The sequence below is a fragment of the Protobothrops mucrosquamatus genome, unplaced genomic scaffold (genome assembly GCF_001527695.2).
Source record: "Protobothrops mucrosquamatus isolate PMUCROS unplaced genomic scaffold, P.Mucros_1.0 scaffold102, whole genome shotgun sequence".
In the NCBI taxonomy this organism is placed as follows: Eukaryota; Metazoa; Chordata; class Lepidosauria; order Squamata; family Viperidae; genus Protobothrops; species Protobothrops mucrosquamatus.
Window position 1 is genome coordinate 261,519 of NW_015386475.1, and position 21,730 is coordinate 283,248.

Genomic DNA, 21,730 nt, shown 5'->3' on the forward strand with positions numbered 1-21,730 from the left:
AACATTAGTATATCAACAACAAAAGTCATGCATTTTATGGTTCAATGATCTTTCTAATTTTTGGTGGCTCCATTACAGCAATACTCAAAACTACTTTCCATAGTTCGCAGGGATGCTTACTTCAAGAATGTCATATTCTACCCATACAGGATTTAGTTCACAATTCAACTTTATGCGTTTTTTCAGATATATTTTTACCAGACTTGATTACACTCAAACATCCTGTGGTAGTAATCTATGATCCACATCTTATTATAGTCCCAGAAACCAAATTTATCTCATGAAACAGTTTCATTCAGTTGAATTATTCTTTCCCTTTCAAATTCTATTTTGTGAATGAGAATGCATTTGAGCTTTCTGGATATATAGCATTCATGGTGATACAGTTTAGCTGCCTTTGGCACTATTATTTTCTGATATGTATTATCTAGAATTGATAATTGACCATGGACTTTATAAATCTTGAAGTGTTTTATCACACTATACTATTTGGAAAGCCTCTATTTTTACTAAGCTCTGGAAAGCCATGAAGGTCTATGCTAGCTTGGCTCAAGGGGGAGACTACTCATAACTTAAGGTCCACACTATAGAAACATCCAGGGCTTTTTTTTGTCATAGAACGGAGTTCCGGCACCTTTTGGGATGGAACCTTGTAGGGTAGGCAAGGTGGGTTGTATGACGTGTGTGAGTTCCGGCACCTTTTTTTTTTTTTTTTTTTTTTACAAAAAAAGCACTGGAAACATCTGTTGGGCCATGCCCCTGACTTTTCAGTAATGGCAGACCTCCAGCAGTACAAACCAGGGGGCTTGAATATCTATAAACAAGGCTGTTCTGAAGGTACACAGAAACCAAGCTACATAAGACTTTTTTTGTTAAAACCAGTGCTTTAAATTGTACTTCAAAATCTGTTAGTAGACAGTGAGCCCATAGCCTAGATGTCTAGGGTGATTCTTGAAAGCCAGGCAGTCAGCTAGCCAGTTGCCCACTGTAATTTGTACCAACTGCAGTATATGAGTAGTCTTCAAGGATAGCTCTTTGCAGTACTGTATTTGCTTTAGTTCCTTGTTCTAGGATGTCATCAACTCTTCTCTTTGTCTACTTTCAGGGCACTACTGTATCCTGTTTGTTCTTCAGGGATCTAATGTCCTGTCTCCTGTTCCACAGTGTTGACTTTTCTACTTCTGAAGAATCAGAGGTTATTTATTCTGTGAGGGCCTCAAAGTTATGCAGCATATCTTCTATGACACTTGTTTTTGGTAGTGATTCTCATCCACTGGGCTTGTTCCTTTGTTTATCTTCCTTATGGAAAATTGTTTCTGTTGAAGCATCTTCTTTGTTTCATCTGGTAAGTTTTCCTCACCTATTGTCCGTGTATGTTCATTCCAGAAATAAGTAGATTAAAGTAGATTTATTCTCACCAAATGATTGAATATAAATAATAATCTACAACACCAATTTAAGAAGGAGAACTTGTAATGCTATATTATCAAGTATAGAAGACCTAGGTAACTATGATTGAGATATTGGGCTAAACCATAATGCGTATTTTTGTTTGGTTTCTTTTTTAATTTAACATATTGGGTCAACCTAGCAATTAACAGAAAACTATATTTTTATTTGTGATATAAACTGTTATGATTCATGGTTTAAATTTATAACTTAGCTTTATGCCTGAATGTTGCCAAACATAGCCTATTCAGAAGCTTTGTTTAAATATAGCTTAGGTAATGTGGTACCCACATTATCTACAATGATATATGACCTCATCATTGGGTCAGGATTTTCTGAGATACCAAGTTTGAGGAACTCATTTCATTATCATTAATTATGACTATGTAGCATGATCAAGAAAAAAATGCAGAGTAACAGTATAAGATTAAATATATAATAGAAATTGAATTGGCATGTCGGGGGTTAAGAGATGATTTTTAGCAAAATAAAACTAGAGCTGAGATTGCAAACAAGGACAGATGTAGATGGCCAGGTTTCCTCTGGTCTCGTTTCTCATTTCCTGCCTGCAGCCTACAGAAATAGCGGAAGCTGTGAGTGTTAATGAGAATGGGAAACTAACAATGCCCTACGTCACTCAGCTCAGAGAAAAAGTTTTGCTGGACATCATTTAATAAATGAAGATTTAACATTAGTGTCTGAAAGACTTTAAAAACAATAAAAATGGCATTTTTTGGTTGTATCAGTATTGAATGGAAGAAAAAGGGAGTGGTGGTCTGATATTAAAAGATAATAAGATGGTAACACAATGAAATGAGAGCAGAACTCCTCGTCTCTTTGCTTTGGTCTTCTCCCCAAAAAGGATTTTTTTTCAGAAAGATCTAAATAGAACATCTGATTCAAAGATAGAGTGGCAACTCAAGATAAATAAAAACATAGGAAATATCCAGCTACCATGAATGAATTTAAAACTGGAGGACCAGATCATTTACCCCTCTGAGTCATAAAGAAGCTTATGGATGTATTCTTGGGGCCCCTCCAGTGATCTATGAGCTAACATAGAAGATGAGCATAGTGCTAAGAGATCAGAGACAGGCAAATGTTCTTCCTCTCTTCCAAAAGGCACTGGTCTAGAACATTATGAGAACCCATGACTGAGTGTGAATAGTTTATTATGAATCGTTATGGGTCCCTGGCATGGTTGTGTCTTTTTTGACTTGTTTATATTGTTGTTTTTTCAACCCATATAAGTTGCCCAGAATTAAGTACCAATGGGGTCCTATAGAAATAGAATTTGCAAATAAACAAACAATGGTTAAAAGAGTGGTTACAGAGTAATCAGCTGGATGCTGATACCAGGCAAAACCTTGGAAGAAATTATTAAGCAGTCAGTTTGTAAATAGTTGAAAAAATTGCATTGCTTAGTAAGGCTCATTGCAAAATGTGGACCAGACCATAATTACTATTAAATTAACACAGAATTAGCTGAACAAGTGTAAATCAAAGTCTCAGTGTCAAGATGGGATAGCATGCCATATGGGCATAATTCTAAGCTCTAAAGTTCAGAGGAACATACTTTTAGGCTCTGAAGTTCAATATATTTAATAAATCACATGGATGAAGGGTTAAAAGCATAATCTGCAAATCTGCAAATGCATAAATATAGTGGGGATAGCAAATACCTTAGAGGACAATATTAAGATTTAGGAACAACTGGCAGAAACCAACAAGATGAATTTCAAGAGGGACAAAGAAAATGTCTTTAATTTAGGTAGGTTAGAGACATGAAACTAGGATGGAGAGACCATATTGGACATCTGTACATTTGAAAAGAATCGTGGTAGTTCAGTGGAACATGAGTTGAACATGAATGTCATTCAGCTGCAAACATTATAAATGCAGTATTTGTTTGTTTGTTTTATTCATGTACCACCTGACTCCCAGCAGCTCTGGGCAGTTGCATCAACAGAAGTACAATGTGAGGGTCAATATTCATTGCTCTTAGTCATATTGTGTCCATTTTACAAAAGACATTTACAAAGTTGGAGCATATCTGAATGACAGCAACAAAGATGATAATGGGCCAGGAAAGAAAAACTTAAAGAGAAATTGCTTGGGGCCTTGGGTATGTTTGGCCTGGACACAAAGAGAAGTCTAAAGAGAGATGTAATAGCTGTCTCAAGGTGTCTCAAAGGATACGTTATGTAGAATATTATACTAGCCTTGATCAGTATAATCAGAAAAGAAGAAAAGGGTCAGAGATTTTATATTACAGGGAGAAGATTTCAGCTGGATGTTGGAAGAAATTCCTAAAAACTGTTTAACAATGGAACTGTCTAGCCTGTTTAGAGAAGTAGCAGATTTACCTTTGGTAGAAGTACTTAAGCTAAGACTGATGACCAAATACCAGGAATGCTATAGTAGTGGAGTCTTCATTAGGTGAAGATTTGGACTAGTTGATTCCCAAGATTTCTTCATACCCACACATTCTATGAAGCTATAATCTTTAAACCATCTGGGAAAATAGGGAAGTGTCTGAAGGTACAATTTGTGTTTGCTAATGTTTTCTAATGACAGGACCATATTTTATTGGGCTTTTAGAACAGGGCATATGCAACATGGAGATTGTTACATTGTGTTTTATGTCCTGCTACATGATAGGTAAATACTAATGAATCAATTCAAGGTAAAAGGGATTTGGTTAAAATGGGTTTTTTTGGGGGGAGGGGTTATTATGAACTCTCAGTTTAATATATGTTTTGCAGAGTGCAAAATAGCAAAAATTACAAATTATTTCACTATACTTTTCCTGGGTTGAACTTCTATTAAGAACATTAATGATTTTATTGGAGTTAGATTACATTTGGCCAGAAATAAATGTGCTGTTTACTTTTAATAATTGCATTTTAATTTGTATATCATACCTTTACTTAGATTTTAATTTATATATAATTTGGTTCTCAAAAACAGCAAAATGAACAGCAACTTCTAGAGTGAATTTTACTAGTACTCAAGTCTGCCAATAAAAGCCTGAGCAGGTTTATTTTATTTTACTTTTATTATTATTATTTAAGATTTTATTGAATTATAGAATAAAATACAAAATATAAAGCAAATAGTAGGATATAATGGGGAGGAGAAAAGGAAAAGAAAGTGAGGGAAAGAGGGGAAAAAGAAAAAAAAGGCATTGACTTCCGACTTCCTCTGTTGCAGTAGAATAAAGCATTAATGTTGAGCCACAACTTTTTACTTTTTCACAATAGTATAAACTGACCATTTCTGTGACAACAAATTAATCTAATTGGTGAAACCCAAAATCAAAGTTTCATTTTTTTTTCACCTCAAGCACAAAGTCCAGAAGCAGTCTCCATGTAGAAACAAAAGTACTTGCATTCTTTTCTTTAATCAAAACAGCCAATTTAGCCATCTCTGCCAGCTCCATCAACTTTTGTAGACATTTGTTCATAGTGGGAATCGAAATGTCCATCCATTTTTGTGCATAAAGCAGTTTTTTAAAAAAATATGCTTGCTGATGACCCTCCAAGAATAACGACCCATAATTTAGAGAAACCCTGGTCTAAATGAAGAAAAGTATAGCTTGTACTGAATGTACTGTTGTACTGTATTGAATCTACTATTACAGTGGTGGCGAACCTATGGCACGGGTGCCAGAGGCGGCACTCAGAGCCCTCTCTGTGGGCACATGTGCCGTCGCCCCAGTCCTAGGCCTTCAGCTGGGTTTTATAAAACCTTTTCACTTCAGGCCTCCGCCTCCGCCACCGTGTGCCAAAAAAAAAAAAAAAAGGTTCAATCAGTCAATTTCAACTTCTTGCGTCGAAAAAAAATATCTTGCAAAGTTGGAATTGATTGATTGAACTTTTTAGCCCCACCCAGTCTGCCGTTACCACTGCAGCCATGCTCAGCCAATGGGCCACGCCCAGCCAATGGGCCATATACCCACCCGGCACTCGACGATGCATAAGTGGGTTTTGGGTTGCAGTTTGGGCACTCAGTCTCTAAAAGGTTTGCCATCACTGTACTATTATGTGCCATCCAGTTGATGTTAACTCTTAGTGTCCAGGTGGATAGATTTTCTCCAGGAAAATCTATTCCTGACCTGTTTTTTAAAATCCTCCCATATGCACTCACTGCTGCTATAAAGGTAAAGGTAAAGATTTCCCCTTTCCAGCTTAGGGAGCCAGCATTGTCCGAAGATATTTCCATGGTTACTTGGCCAGCATGACTGTATTCCTAGGTGCATGGAACACTGTTGTAGTGGAGGCAATTCACTTGCTGCTCACATCCTCTTTTTGGGTTTTCTTTCCCAGCAATATAGACTTTTCCAGAAAGCTAGGCTTCACATAATGGGTCCAAAATAGCTTGTGCTACACTGCAGATTATGTAAAGGAAGATTTTGAGCTTCCCTCAGGGAATTCCTGCTACTTTTATCTTAGTACAGAAGTGCGGTTACCCCCAATGTCTGTTAGTTTACCTTGAATTGCTAAAGTATTATGAGAAATTAGAACGTCTTTAAAATCCTTACTTAACCTCTATTGTTTTGCATTATATGGATGGCAATAAATGGGACAAACTCCTGCCTCTGATCCCCCATTGGCATTTGTTGCCCCTGTAGGGGAATTTTAAGTTTTTGGGGCAGTGAAAAAAAATCAGATATGAACAACTTGCCTATAAAAATGCTGTAAGTGGGAATAGATATTCTTGTATGTTCAGTATTTTCCTCAATAAATAGCCTTGGGAAGTTAAAAAAAAACATTTTGATAGCTTGGTTATTTGCCATAAATATGGATATGTGTTATACACACAGACATACACAGATAGACACACACATATATGTACCTGTAGTATATATACACAAGCAATTTAAAACTCTGTCTGTGCTGCACTAAGGCCTGATACGCTTGTAAATCATGTGAAGTGGTTCTTTGTGTAGTTTATCTAAGATCTTGCAGAAGAAATGTGACATTTTTACTGCTTCAGAAATACAAAAGAATGGGTTGTTATATAGAGACAGAAATCGTGCGCCATCTAGTGGCAGACATCTTCAATGAGCTTTGTTTAAAAGCTCAGGCGATGTGCTGGATTCTGGGTGACATCACGGACAGGTCTGTGCAGTCACCTGGGCACCAAGAGGAAAAGTTTGCCAAGAGTATTTTTTAACTTTGCTAGGTGAGTCTATAATTCTGCGATTTCCTGGTAGATTTAAATATTCACCAAGAGTACGTCAGATCCAAGTACTAACCAAGCCTGACTCTGAGTTTAAACATATTCAAAAATATGATAAAAGGATAATTTAAAAAAATGTATAGTTTTAAAAAAGCACTAAAAGGGAAAGCAGAAAAAATAAAGGACCAAAGTTAAATACACATAATTATATAAGGACATTTGTAATGTTAAGGTGACATAATATTTTAAAAATCTATTCAGTATGTCTGTACAAAAAGACATTTTTAGAGTCAGGAATAATCTATTACCATTACTTTATCTATCTAACCAAAAATGTTAACTAAATGTGAGTAAAGTAATTATTAACTAAGGATTCATTAAGTCTTGCTGTTGAATTCAATTTCGTGGTCAATGTTATTTTCCATACTTTTAAGTATCATGCCCAAAACAATAAACAATTTTAAAAATTCCAAGGGGTAATATGCCTCCTTTGGATTTTTTTAAATACATAATGAATTTTTAATGCTTTACTGATGAAAATATAGTTTATTTAAACTGGAAATTATTATGGACTAAATGAAAATGCTGTTTCAGGGTTTTTACTTTTCCATGGACACATATTTTCTTAAATAACTTAATTTGTCCACGTACACTGAAGTATACTTGAGGAGTTCTCAATGGAACTACTACAAATAGCAAAATATAAAGTCAGACACTGCAACTAATTGCAACAGCTAAAAAGTCAAAGGAGGACCATGTTCACTGAAATAAAAATGGTTTCAGCTTACTAAAAGGTATTAGGGGGCTCAGGTCAGTCTCCACAGGGAAGCTGTTGGACATATTGAAGTTTTAACGGAAGTGTTGTTGCTCAGTCAATGTGGTGCATCATAAACAAACTGTAACAAGGTGGGCAATTCCATTTGCAGTTCGCCCATACTTCCTTACCAATTTCATCTTCATTTTTCTGTAGCAAGACATTAAGAGATAGGACAGTGGCACACTCTGAAACAATGTGGTATTGTTATCTGTCTGAAGGCACCTTGATTTATGGTGATTGCCAAGAATAATAAACTATAGAGTCTCCTGTAACAGATTAAAGCTTAGAACAGAGGTCCCCAACCTTTTGGGCACCAGGGATCAGTTCCTCGGAGAGAGGATTTTCTGCGGACCGGAGGGTGTATGGTTTTGTGTGCTGTCTGTATCTTGTGGATAGGGCTTTGCTTGTTTGTGTGGCCCAGTTGCTAGCATGCCAAAGCCTGGTACTGGTCCACGGACCCTGGCTTAGAACAACCAATTTAGTTCATATGTGGTGATAAGCAATTTTAAGGTTTGCTTGTATATTGTGTACTATTTTGTGTGAACTCATGTTGCCCTGACTGTAAAACATAGTTTTCTAGTGTGGGGAAATGAGTGATTCCAGTCATTTGCATAATATTCAACTTTGGTTAAACAAACCATGAATAAATGCAATTTAGAATAGAATAGAATAACAAGAGTTGGAAGGAACCTTGAAGGTCTTCTAGTGCAACCACCTGCGCAGGCAGGAAATCCTAATTCTGGAACTAGTTATTGGGATTATTTTGTACCTCTACTTTTTAAATACATATTTAAGATAAGATAAGATAAGATGATAAGGTAAGGTAAGGTAAGGTAAGGTAAGATAACCTTTATTGTCATTTTTTTTACTGTGGGCACAACGGCACACATCAAAAATGAAATTTAGTTGCCCGCTCTCAAAGTGAAACACATACATGACACACACCTAAGCATACTATGTACAACATATGTATAGACCCACATACCTACGTATACATAGCAGATAAATATTAAATACTGTCCATCTTGAATATATAACAGAAAGAGGAAGCTTGAGAGTTTGCAAGGTTAATGCTGTATGGAATGAAACTATGGCTGAATCTGGATGTTCTGCTACGGATACCATGAAGCCTCCTCCCAGAAGGTAACAAGGAAAACAGGTCATGAAGAGGATGTGTAGTGTCCCAGATGATCTTACGGACCCTGCTCAAGCAACACTTCTGTGCTATGTCCTGGATGGGAGGGAGGGAACTGCCAATGATCTTTTTGGCCATTCTCACCACTCTCTGCACCGCCTTCCTGTCTGAAGCAGTGATGCTTTCAAACCAGACTGCGATGCTGTATGACAGGATGCTCTCGATTGTCCCCCTGTAGAAAGTGGTCAGGACAGGGGAAGGAAAATGTGCTTTTCTCATGTGACGCAGAAAATGCAGGCGCTGCTGTGCCCGCTTCACCAGTTTCTCGCTGTTGAGCGACCAAGCCAGCCTACTTGTTAGCTGCACACCCAGGAATTTGATGCTGGTAGCCATCTCCACAGGTGAATCATTAATGCACAGAGATGTATGGCTGTGCCTGCCTTTTCTGAAATCGACAATGATCTCTTTGGTTTTTCCGGTATTTAAAACTAGGCTTTTTCCTTACACCAGTTCACAACCCATCAACCTCCTTGCGGTAAACTTCCATCTTGTCATCCTGAATAAGGCTCACTACTGTTGTATCATCTGCGAACTTCACAATATGGTTGGTGGCAAACCTAGCACAATAGTAATGGATCAAACAGGGTGAACAGCAGCGGACTTAAGACGCAGCCCTGAGGAGAACCTGTGCTCAAGAAAATGGTATTTTAAATATTTTAAATATCCTCAACTTATGACCAGTTGTTTAATGACTGGTCAAAGTTATGACAGCCACAGAACTGGTGCTTTGTGGCAAGCAAACCATCCCTGGCCACGTCTGACAGGTCAACTTTATGGCCAGTCATGGCATTCTACAGTCACGTGACGGCGATTCGTGATGCTTTTTGGATTCACTTAATGACTGCTGTGTTTGCTTAATAACCATTACATTTGCTTACAAGCATAGCAAAAAAGATCAAAATTACTTCTGGTCACATGGGTTCCTTGACTTACAACCGTAATGACTTATGATGACTTTCTGGTTCCAATTATAGTTGTAAGTTGAGGTCTACTTGTACATACATACTTACATATAGAATTCTACCTATGTGTTGGGTTTGAAACTAATTTGAGTTTAAGGCAGATGTATATCTCTTTTGTAACTGGTTTACATTTCTAGAATTATGCCCCTTTAGTAAATTCTGCGCTGGCTAATGATAGTTGTGACGTGATATTACCAATAGTGGATGAGAACTGACATGGTTTTATCTCTTTTTCCTCTGTTTCTTTTTTCAAACTGAGAAAAATGAATTACGTTAAATCGTTATATGCATTTTACAGTGGCAATTAGGGGAAAGCATGCTAGTGGCTTTTTAATAGTTTACTATGATTTTTCTTTCCAGGGTCAATCTGAACAACAAGATGAAGGACTTCTCAAAAATAGGTCCTACAAATTGTAGGCTAAATTTCAAGGTCATGGTTTGGCCGTTTCTGAGTGAAGCAATATTCACATTCTCTTTATTCTCCTCTTATTTTGGTTTATTGTAGGCATGGAGAGTGCAATCACACTGTGGCAATTCCTGTTGCAGTTGCTTCTTGATCAGAAACATGAACACCTGATTTGTTGGACATCCAATGATGGTGAATTTAAGTTACTTAAGGCAGAAGAAGTGGCTAAGCTGTGGGGACTCAGAAAAAATAAAACTAACATGAATTATGATAAACTGAGCAGAGCTCTGAGATACTATTATGACAAGGTATTTTAAAATTTTAATTTTAGGTAAAGAAAAATAGTCTTATATATACAATGTACCTGGTTTCTCCAACCCAGAGACTTGGATGCTTTCCTTTCAATGCACTTGCGGAAATATGTTTTTCTAATTCTTGGCTGCATATTTCAGTGTTTATCCTGAAAACTGTAACATTTTTTTGCAGAAGAACAAAACAAACCCTTTTTAATGTAATTTACATGACTTTAAAATGTTTTAATTGTAAAATAAAAGATTAATTTCAATGTTGGAATAGCACTATAGTAACACGATGTTATAAGAAAGCTTACACAGGTGCTTTGGAAGCAATTCCCAGCTGGCTCTGCATGATCTGCAAGCGAGGCCACTTGGCTCTGCCTAATGCCTGAATGCAGAGACAGCCAGGAGTGTTTGGGAAGCAGCTGGGTGAACATGAAAATGGGCAGCTGCTTAAGAATTTGAAAAGGGGTACTTTGTATGCCCTTCTGTGCTTTCTGAAGCACTTCTTTCAAAGGGTTTCACAGCCCTTTTATGTTATAGTGGTACAGTAGTAAAATACTCTAATACAAAAATTAGAATTGTACAAGTAGTCCTCAGTTTACAACAGTTCGTTTAGTTACCTTTCAGAGTTACAGCAGCACTGAAAATAGTGACCTATGACAGTTTTCCACATTTACGGCCATTGCAGCATCCCCATGGTCACATGATCAAAATTCAGATACTTGGCAACTGGCTCATATTTATGACGGTTGCCGTGTCCCAGGATCGTGTGATCACCTTTTGCGACATTTTAACAAGCAAATTCAAAGGGGAAGCCAGATTCACTTAACAACTGTGTTACTAACTTTACAACTGCAGAGATTCACTTAGCAATTGTGGCAAGAAGGGTTGCTTATCAACAGAAATTTAGGGCTCAATTGCAGTCATAAGTTGAGAACTACCTGTAGCATATGGTACAGGTAGTCTTTGACTTACAACAGTTCATTTATTGACCGTTTGAAGTTACAGTGGCACTGAAAAAAATGACTTACGATCATTTTTCACACCTATGACCATTGCAGCATCCCCATGGTCATGTGATTTACACTCAGATGCTTGGTAATTGGTTCATATTTATGACGGTTGCAGTGTCCCGAGGTCATGTGATCACCTTTTGTGATCTCCTGACAAGCAAAGTCAATGGGGAAGCCCGATTCACTTAACAACTGTGTTACTAATTTAACAGTTGAAGTGATTCACTTCACAAATGTGGCAAGAAAACTCGTAAAATGGAGCAAAACTCACTTTAAAAATTTCTCACTTAGCAACGTAAATTTGGGGCTCAATTGTGGTCTTAAGTCAAGGACTACCTATATTATAATCCTGTAATGTCTTTGGTTTCTTTTAAGAGCATTTTAGGGGTAATTAAAATGGTGCCCATCCAATATATCGCTGTTAGGCAAATTGCTAAGTATGGAATATAGAATGAGTACATTAAAAAAGTATAATAGTCCTGGGTATTAAGAAAAGACAATGTTGCATATAGCTTAAAAAGAAAGAACAGTATTTGAGTATATTAAAAATTATGTTTTGGAAAGTTAGAAAAGAAAGGGGAAAATACAGGAGAAATGGTGAGTGGCAAAAGAATAACAGAATCCCTGAATTTTCTGTGAAGAGCTGTTAGTAACTAAATTTATCAAATCTTGCATTAAATCATTTTGACTATAAAGCCCGGTGCTGGTGATTGAATTAACAACAGCTTTTGGAAGTCTGTGACAATCTCATTCTTCCAATATTTTTATCCAGAGGTGCCAGGATTGAACTTGGGGCCTTTTCTTTAGTCAGTCACTTGTACTACTTTGAACTACTTTGTCAAATCACTTACACTATTCTTTCATACCTGCTTTGATATTTTGTGCAGAACATTATCAAGAAGGTGATTGGTCAGAAGTTTGTGTACAAGTTTGTTTCTTTCCCGGAAATCTTAAAGATGGATCCTCACGCTGTGGAAATCAGCAGGGAAAGCCTTTTGCTGCAGGACAGCGACTGCAAGATACCTCTGGAGAGCAGAGAACAGCATAAGCATGGCCTCCCAGTCTTGAAAGGCACAAGCCGCAACGAATACATTCATTCAGGGCTGTACTCGTCTTTCACCATCAATTCCTTACAAAATCAGCCAGAAACTCTCAAGCAAATTAAAACCGAAAAGATGGAAGAAAAATTGGAAGAAGCCACACCTCTGGAAGAAGTCCGGACTGTTATTAGATTTGTGACAAACAAAACAGACAAACAAGTCATGAGGCCTGTTGTGTCATTGCCATCTACATCTGAAGCAGCAAATGCTTCTACATTTTTAGCATCCTCTGTCTCTGCAAAAATATCATCCTTAATGTTACCCAACATAACAAGCGTATCTTCAGCTTCATCAACTTCCTCTCGATCACCATCTCTGTCACCTAACTCACCCCTTTCTTCAGAACACAGAAATATCTATTTGGAGTCTACTTGCCAGGATTCAGATTCTCTTGAGCCACTGAATCTTTCTTCAGGATCCAAAATAAAATCTCCTTCTCTTCCTCCAAAGGCTAAGAAACCCAAAGGCTTAGAAATCTCCGCACCTCCAATGGTTCTTTCAAGTACTGATCTCGGCTCTATTGCCCTCAATAGCCCCGCGCTTCCCTCAGGATCCTTGACTCCTGCTTTCTTCACTGCACAGGTAAGGCAGATGCCTTTGAATTCCTAGCTATAATTCTCAAAAGTTTCTACTACAACCCATACTTTGTGGTTATTGATTTAGAACCATAAAACAATTCCAAGGCTTTTTTTTTTTTTAAAGAAAATTTTATTGATTTTCTAGTTTTACATTTAAATATTTGAAAAGCAACATGGCGGCTAAGTTGATCAATAATTTAATAACATACAAATATTTTTAGTACAAATCTTAAACTATTATATTAAATATTTCCTCTCTTTTCCCCTTGGTATTTACTGTCTCATATTTAAACAATTCTTATATCGATTAAATAAAAATAGCTTTCTTACATTTATCAATAATTTTTAGTTTATACATATCCTAGTTATTTCAACATTCAATCTTTTTAGACAGACAATGTCCTAATAAATTTTTCCCAATTTTTAGTTTCTCATTAATATTTAAATTTAATGTTTTATAATTTCCAAGTTTTAAATAACCCCAATTCCCTTTATCACAATTTATCACAAGATCTAATGTTCAGGATACATGTCTTATCTATTTGAATTCTCACCATCTTACATCAACTAATTAATAATACAATATAACGGGTGTCAAACTCAATTTCACTGAGGGCCGCATCAGCATTGCAGTTGCTCTCGGGGGGGGGCGGGTGTGTGTGGCCAGCTCTACATCGTTCACGTCAAGGGTGCCTGTGGGGGCCTGGACAGGCGTGGGACAGATCTGAGGGTCTCTGGCAGAAGATGGTAGGACCGGGCAAGCACCAAGGCATGGTCCATTTCTTCATTCCTCATAAAGGGTGACACCTCCCCAGCATGCACCCAGGGGGCGAGGCCGACACGGCAGGGGCTAGTTCCTCGCTGTTTCTAGACGGCCTTGTGGAGCTAAGACTGAATGTGTTTCAGCATAGATGGCCACCACAAAATTGCACATTGGCTCCCGGCCGGATGGCTTCGCGAGCCACATGAAACCACTTCGTGGGCCGCATCCGGCCCCCGGGCCTTGTGTTTGACATGTCTGCAATATAACATTCTTATTTTCTGGTAATTTCCAAATATCTTAAATTTAGTAACCAAAATTTTTCTTATTTCAACATTTAATACTTCCTCTCTTTTTCTCTTAATATCTACTATCTCATATTTAAGCTAGTAATTTTTAATACTACTGCTAAGTAAAAACATATTTATTACGTTCAATAGGTTTTTAGCTTATATATATCTTAATTACCTTTACATTTAACCTTTATAAGCAAATCAATGTTCAAATTTAACTGTTAATATTTATATTTCCAAGTCTTTATCTCAACTCATAACAATATCTAGTATTCAAAATACCTAGTATCTTATCTATTTGAGTATGTTCTATTTTAATTCTCACTGATAAGTCAAAGGCCCAATTTTCTTCAGCCTTATTCTAGCTTTCTTTCTTTGCCAAATTGTCTTCCATGTTCTGCTTTTGAGTCATCAAATAAATCTCCCTGTGTTGTTATGTATATTGTTTGAAGTAGGAAAAGCCATCCAGTCGCCATTTTTTTGAGAGGACTAACAAATCGTCTATTTTTCCAACTCGACGTAGTTGTCCTGAAGTGTTTATCTTCTTTTCAGTCTGTTCTTCTTCTTGATTCTCAGGTTTCTTCTGATTTATATAGGAAGTCTTTTCCCTTTTCCATGTTGTCAGTCCCTTTTCTGGGTTTTCCATTAACTGTATTTGTTGATCAGTTGAATCTTCTGTTATAATATTTAATTGTTCCACTTTTTCTACTATATTCTGTGTAGTTGATTTTTAAGTTGTGACCAAAGTTTGAGTTCGTATATCTGGGCTGACATCTTGTTCTTTTCTGTAACTTCTTATTTCATCAGTAGCTGTAAGAATAGTTTCATAGATTGCTTTCAACATAAAGAGAATCTGTTCCTGATCTTCATTCATATTCTCTTAGTTGTGTATTAGGTTAAAAGCTTTACAATCAGAGAATGCAAAAAAAAAATTGTCACTGAGTATAGAACACAGCTGGACTTCTCACAGCTGATATTTCAAGGTTACAAAAGTCTTATCTATAGTCTGGGCTGGGCTGGCCAAGTCTCTTTTAAGCAATAACAAGTTGTAATATCAGATTTAGCTACAAGATGTCGCCCATACCATTTAGAGTTTTCTTTTAAGTCCAAAATTGTTATAATCTTTTCAATTTTACTTTTTTTTGTAAGTAAAAGTCCAGATCTTCAGTAAGAATAAAAAATCTTTTAGTCCACAAACGTTAAAAAAATAAAATTCCAATTAGGAGTTATTCTTGCAACGTTTTGAAACTCCCCTGGATAGTCAGTCACCGCTGTTTTTAGAGGGAGGGATAGAATCTCCCTTCTCTCTCCACAGGGGGGAAAGTACTTTGAGCAGTTTATGCAGGTAAAAAAGATAGTTAGGATTTAAGAGAGGTAGATCTCAGTCTCCTCCGTGCTGCTTTATAGTTGCCTGATGGTGAATGTGACTTCGGCTGTCTGCAGCCTAATGATGAGCCATATTTCTATGGCCAGTCTTTTGTCCACCGGTTTGGAGGGCTGCCCTGGATCAAATAGAAGGGCTACCGCCTTCCCTGAATCAAGCGGGGATCCCCTCCTTGCTGGTGGCCCCTACAAGGCGACTTTCAACCCTTTCCAAGGTCCCCCAGTGAAGCGAAACTGGACGTGGAAGACGGAGCTCGCCTTCCAAACGTCCATGGCGGCCGCATCGGCAAATTGGAAGTCTAAACAATTCCAAGGCTTATTTGGGCAGAATTTAGAGAAAATATCATCGTAGCGACAGACAGACAAACAGACAGACAGACAGATCACTTAAAAGTAAAAAAGACAATGGACATCCAGTATGCAATTTATTTATCTCCTGTTAGAAGTGTTAAATGTTGAACAATCAGAGCCAATGGGAGGAAGATCAATTTAGCAAGGGAGGTGAATTCCAGCATTTTGGGAAGGGCAGAATTAAGTCATCCTATCCCAGCTGTAGATAAGTGATTTTTCCTACCTGGAGAAACAGGTGACTTAGGAAATAAACAGGCAGTTAGTATATAAATCCATGCAACTGTTCCTGGTCTGTGGATGAGATATTCTCTATACTTGTGCTTACCAATAACAATCAAATATAGTTATTATGATTAAAAATATTACAAAATGATATAAAAAGTCAGAGCAGCAGCAAATATGTATTTGTAAAATTAATACTATAGGCATTACAAGAATTTCTTTGGGGAGAATTTTCAAAAGAGAAGCAATACGACAACCATGCTGTTGTAGCAGTGTTTTGGCGATATTCTTCTACTATTCCCCAGCCAAACAGAATAAATCCACTTCCCCAGCTTGGTAATTCCAAATATGTTCAATCACAGAGCCCAGACAGCATGGCCAAAAGTAAGAATTGTGTTCTACATGTGAAAGATACCAGGTCAGTAAAAACAAGAATAAATTAATCACAGTTGTGAGAGGGATTATAAAAGATAATAAAAACAGGAATTGAAATTAATCCAAATAATTTGAATTAATTTTATATATGTGAAATGTGAACTCAAAACACTAGCAAAGAAATATAAGGAAATATTAGCTCAAACCCCAGCTGTATATGCCAAAGGATGTCTGGTTTACTTTTCTAATACCTTGCATTACATATATGTACTCATAAAATATGATTTCTCTTATTAAGCAGATTTTATATCTTTCACAGAGGGACTATTAAGCTTCTTTCAACTTCAAAATCCAGATTTTGAAAATTAAATTGCTATTTTCAACTATTTGATTTTAGAAAGGGGCTTTCCATATGATGCATTCATTACCCATATGTCTGTCTCTTAACTGGCTAAATAAATATATCTAGAAATTACTGAATTATGCCTGTCTAGTTAATTTGTTTACAGACCAGCAACACCTCTGCAGGAGTTCAGATAGGATTGTCTAGAGATTCTGCATTATTTAGAGATGTGCAGTTTTCTTTGAGGAGACTTAGTCATTATACAGTGAACATCCATTTTGGATTATATGAGAACATATAATGTTCTAAACTAAAGTTTCTTATTGGGGTTGCACATTTAAAAATTATTTGGAAGAACTGTTTCAGACCTTGTATTAGCTTAGCATCTTTCTGCTCTTCATGAAAACAGCCCAACCTGTTGATTTCCATGAACGTGAAAAAAGCTGTTGTTAGGGGCTTAGTCAGATGTATGATACTCTGTAATGGTAATGTGTTTTGAAGTTGAAATCTTTAAAGAATGGAGCAATATTTGGCAGAATTCTTGGTATAAAGTAGTCATCAAGGACAAAAGAACCAATAGATGATATTCCATTTGCAAGCTGATATAGCTTAACATATCCAGAAGGAATCACTATCACCAGAGAGAAATATCTTTTATTTATTTAGAAAATGTATTATGTTCCCTCTCTTTAACATCTCCAAATAGCACACAAAGACAGTAAGATATTATTAAATCAAAAAATAAAATGCTTAAAAATACTTGAAAAGGACTACATGAATAAGTATATTTTTAACGCCCTCTAAAATCAGGGCTTGCTTCAAGTCCAGGGAAAGTTGCAAAGTGGGCCCTACCAGAGAGAAACCAAAATTAACCATTCCATGTCAGGACCTGCAAAAATGTATCTTCATAGCAAGATTTGTCTACAGTGAATATGTAAGAACAAATTTTGTTTTTTTTCTCTGGCCAGTTGGTGACTGGGACTCTCTGCAGATTAATAACCCTTTGTATTCTGCTGGCACTAGGCCTCATTCAAGCAAAATACCAAGTAACATGTTTAGTTCAGACTGTTTTATTTAATCAGAAAATGGCTTGAGGATGTTCAGAAAACAAGAAAGGCTGACTCCATAAGGGTAAAGACTGCTTCTCCCTTTTGCACTGAGGATCAAATGAGCTTTATTTTGCTCTGCTCCTGTTTTTGCTCCTCTGACTGGGAACTGGCCTGGAACTGAAAAATATGTGTTCTCCAAACTAAGCATTGGATTTTCCTTTTGTTTCCAAAAAGAGGATGGTGCTGGGCAATTGCAAGCCTTCTCTTCCTATATTGTCCTTTTACAAAAGCTTTATGTTGTCCATCCAGGTTTAAACAAACACTGCAATCTTGACAAGATATTTCCAGTCTATTCTTATGCACCTGGGCTCAATTATACTTTGTGGAATTTAGCACAACATATAATGCCAAGTCATAGAAATTTAATCAGGCAAATATTCAGAGAAACAGATTCCTGGTATTTCTAAAAGATTAGGCCCAGGCTACACTGAGGATAAATGCAAAATGTCAGTACACAAACTGAAAGTAGGTTGATATGTGTGCATGGGAGAGATAATTCTGTAACGTAGTAGTTATTGACTTCATTGCCTGAAGATGTGATTTAGGACGTAGATTTAGCACCTATAAACAATATGGTTGACAGTGGTATTGATGGAGCTCTCAGTGATTTTACATAAAGGCACATGCTAGAATTCATTCTTTTCACTGCTCCAAAGCCCTGGCAACAATTTTGATTCAAGAAAGTGAAGAGATCCAATTTTAGTGGCTATGAGCCTAAATGGTTTCCTCAATTTGCCTCACTTAATTAAAAACCTTTCTGAATTGCACTTTATCAAAACCATGAATAAATAGGCCATTGCAGCAAACAGTACTGTTTTGGATTAAAGTGGAAATGGGATTGTTCTTTCTTTGCTTCTCCAATAATATATTATTTGTTAATTGCAGTCAAGGGAATGAGAGGATGGGAAAATGATAAGGATGCAGAGAAATGCCATATAACATCAGGAAAAGAGATAGAATGGATGCATTAGAACCAGAACGTTTAATTCACACAAAACTAGCGATAATATTTGCTTACTTTTAACATAGCAAGACATATGAGGCTTTAGAAATCTTGATCACTGAAGGCAACTCCCCCAGCTGCTGTACTTAAGTCAGCATCCTTTAACATGATAACATATATGCATCAGTAACTGATGTTAAGGCATGTCTTCCTTATGTTGCCTTTGTCTCATTCTTCAGGTTGTACCTGAAATCACTTAAATCATCTAACTGTTTCAGTTTTAAAGTAGCACTTTCCCTCTTCATCCAACTCAATTTTTGCCATGAATACAGTTTAGCATGCTTCATTGATAGTGTAGTTAGAGGCTGGGATCTGACAGTTACAACTGACCACTTTAGGCTGCTGAAGGCATACGGCACTGCCTTTCCTCCAATTGCTGGCCATTGCCAGCTACATCCATTTTGATATGGGGTAGAAAAAAGAGACTGGAGCTTACTACTATTATGCCTGCCTTGAACTTTCCAATATCTAATGCTGCTCCTTATATGCCTTGGCTTACCACTCTTTGGAATGAGCATTATCCTGCTGCTTAAAGAACTGGACTGTGCATTGTTATTAAAGAGTACACTGAAGTTTTTTTCCACTACTTTTACTGATTTGCATGATTGTACTTTTTATTTATTCTATTTTTTTGTTTTGTTTGTTTTGGTTTCTGAGGGAGGAATGCATATCGTTGCCTTTTGTACTCAATGGGCTACTTCTTGGTGTTGTTGGCTGTGGCCCTTTGCCACCACCGCTTCCATTCCCTTTCAGTTGAGGGTAGATTTCATTCATTACTGATACTCTCCCACCATGTATCCTTATCAGCCTGATTACTTTCTACTGAAGTTTAATCCTTTTGGAATGCTGAACATGGGTGACATTTGTGGAACTCTTCTGTGTCTTCAGTTGGTTTGTTCAACAAATTGATGGGTGATTAAGCAAATTGTTCCAATCATTTTCTACACTTGTCTGACCCCACCCCACATCAGGGAGAGTGACTGGTAGTTGTTTTCCTACTGGCAGGCAACACATGGCAGGAGGAAAAGTGAATGGGGAGAGCATTCATAATTTTGCAGTCACTTTCCTTAATTTGTCTAATATTAAAATGGTAAAGATAACTCAAGTTACCACCCTTCTTATTTCAGTGGAATAGGGCTTGGGTATATGAGGATAGCATATTTTTATGACAGTACAAAGACTGGAGATCGCTTTATTGCAGTCATCTGGTTTTTCCCGTAGATGCTTTTTCTTCAAACTCTAGGTGGTAATGTGGACCCTGCCCCATAGTAATTTCCAGTGGATAAGAGGAAGTGAATGAATGAAAAATGAATAATATCCATTGGAAAATGACCAATTTGCATCATGTGCATGCACACACTGATATTATCACACATTTCTATCTATCTATATCTGACTATAGAGAGCCAGTTTGGTGAGGGGGTTAAGGCACCATCCATGTTAGAAAGAGATCAGTTCTGCCTTAAGCACAAAGCCCAGTTGAGTGACCTTGGCTAGTCACTTTCTCTTAGCCCTAGGAAAGAGGCAATGGCAAACCATTTCTGAAATCTTGACAAAAAAACTGCAGGGACTTGCCCAAGCAGTCACCAGAACTCAACACTGACTTAGTGGCACACACAAATATATCAGATTATAGCTTATTGGTTGTTTTCTGACATAGTAAGAATTTTTTGACAATCTTATTATATTACACTTGCTGATTGATATTTACCCACACTGAACTGATCAAAAATAGGATGCATGTGCAACTTTTTTCTCCCCTTCTGTTAAGGTATATTTAACTAGCATATCTTAACAGAACAGAGGAGAGAAAGCAGCACAAAGATCCTATATTTGATCAATTCTGCCTGGATAAATATTAGTCAGCAGGCGTACTGCATGAGGGCAGTTTCAGAACCCTCAATACAAAACTGATGTAAAGTCATTTCAGAGGTTCTGCATCATGGCAAATATAATTTGGGACTTATAATTGTGGAAGAAAGAAAGGCATTGATATCAAAGGCATGCAGAAAACTGAAGGAACACTGTAAAATTCAAGAAAAGATTATAAAAAATGTAAGAGCCTCCAGTCTCATCGGTTTTTAATATAACCAGCTTTTCAAAAATATCAGGACAAGTGTCAGACAGGCAGTCTTTACAACTCCTCCAGTGCTGGTTGTCATTTTTATTTTTCCAGAACCTCAAAATATATAGAAATAAGTACAAGTTTATAACTTTCACTGTTTACATACTGGATTAAAAACTCATATGTAATTATATGAGTCAATTCAAATTCAATATGGTCAACTCAAATTCTAACTGTACAGTTAAGGATAATATTCCATAAACATCAAGGCAAGGTACCTCATTCCGTATGAAGAATCCAAGTGGTACAATTCCCATACAGCTTCATAATTCCCAACAAAGCTTGGTGAATTTCAACTTGGTCTTGTTTCTGCACTTCTTGATACTTCTCCTTTTGATGTGATTGCTTCAACCAATTCACATAGGAACCAGATCTTGTTCTGAGAAACACTTTATATTTTGAAACCTTGAGAACTGTCCCTTGAAATCCCTGTTAATTTTATACAGATTTTCTAACTTTACCAAGTATTAATAATACATAAACTGACCTCATGGAAAATGTGAAAAATTCAAATATTGTAGGAATCCCTCTTTCAGGATTAACCCTCTTAATGATTAGACTGGAGTTCTGATATTCTGTATTGGTGTTTGTTTGGTTTAAAGGCTCTTCAAGTGCTATGTACAACATAGGGAATTAGACATTTTGCTGATTAGCCACTTCAGAACTAAGTTCTGGCAATGCTAAAAGCTTCAGTAGAAGAGTTTAATACTGAGCAATAATCAGTTCACTCTATGGTACTAAAAAAGAGAACATGGTTATTTTA

General features: G+C 36.9%; 1 protein-coding gene across 3 annotated transcripts in view; it reads left to right on the forward strand.

The window, feature by feature from the left end:
* Positions 1 to 21,730, forward strand: part of ELK3 (ETS transcription factor ELK3) — a 45,060-nt gene that overhangs the window by 15,010 nt on the left and 8,320 nt on the right. The window contains exons 2-4 of one of the 3 annotated variants that reach the window (XM_015812635.1): positions 1,106 to 1,345; positions 10,113 to 10,321; positions 12,213 to 13,007. In XM_015812635.1, the coding sequence (XP_015668121.1) occupies positions 10,115 to 10,321; positions 12,213 to 13,007 (1,002 nt within the window). In that variant the 5' untranslated portion in view covers positions 1,106 to 1,345; positions 10,113 to 10,114. The remainder of the gene's footprint in view (positions 1 to 1,105; positions 1,346 to 10,112; positions 10,322 to 12,212; positions 13,008 to 21,730) is intronic. The other 2 variants (XM_015812637.1, XM_015812636.1) reach the window with 2 other exon arrangements.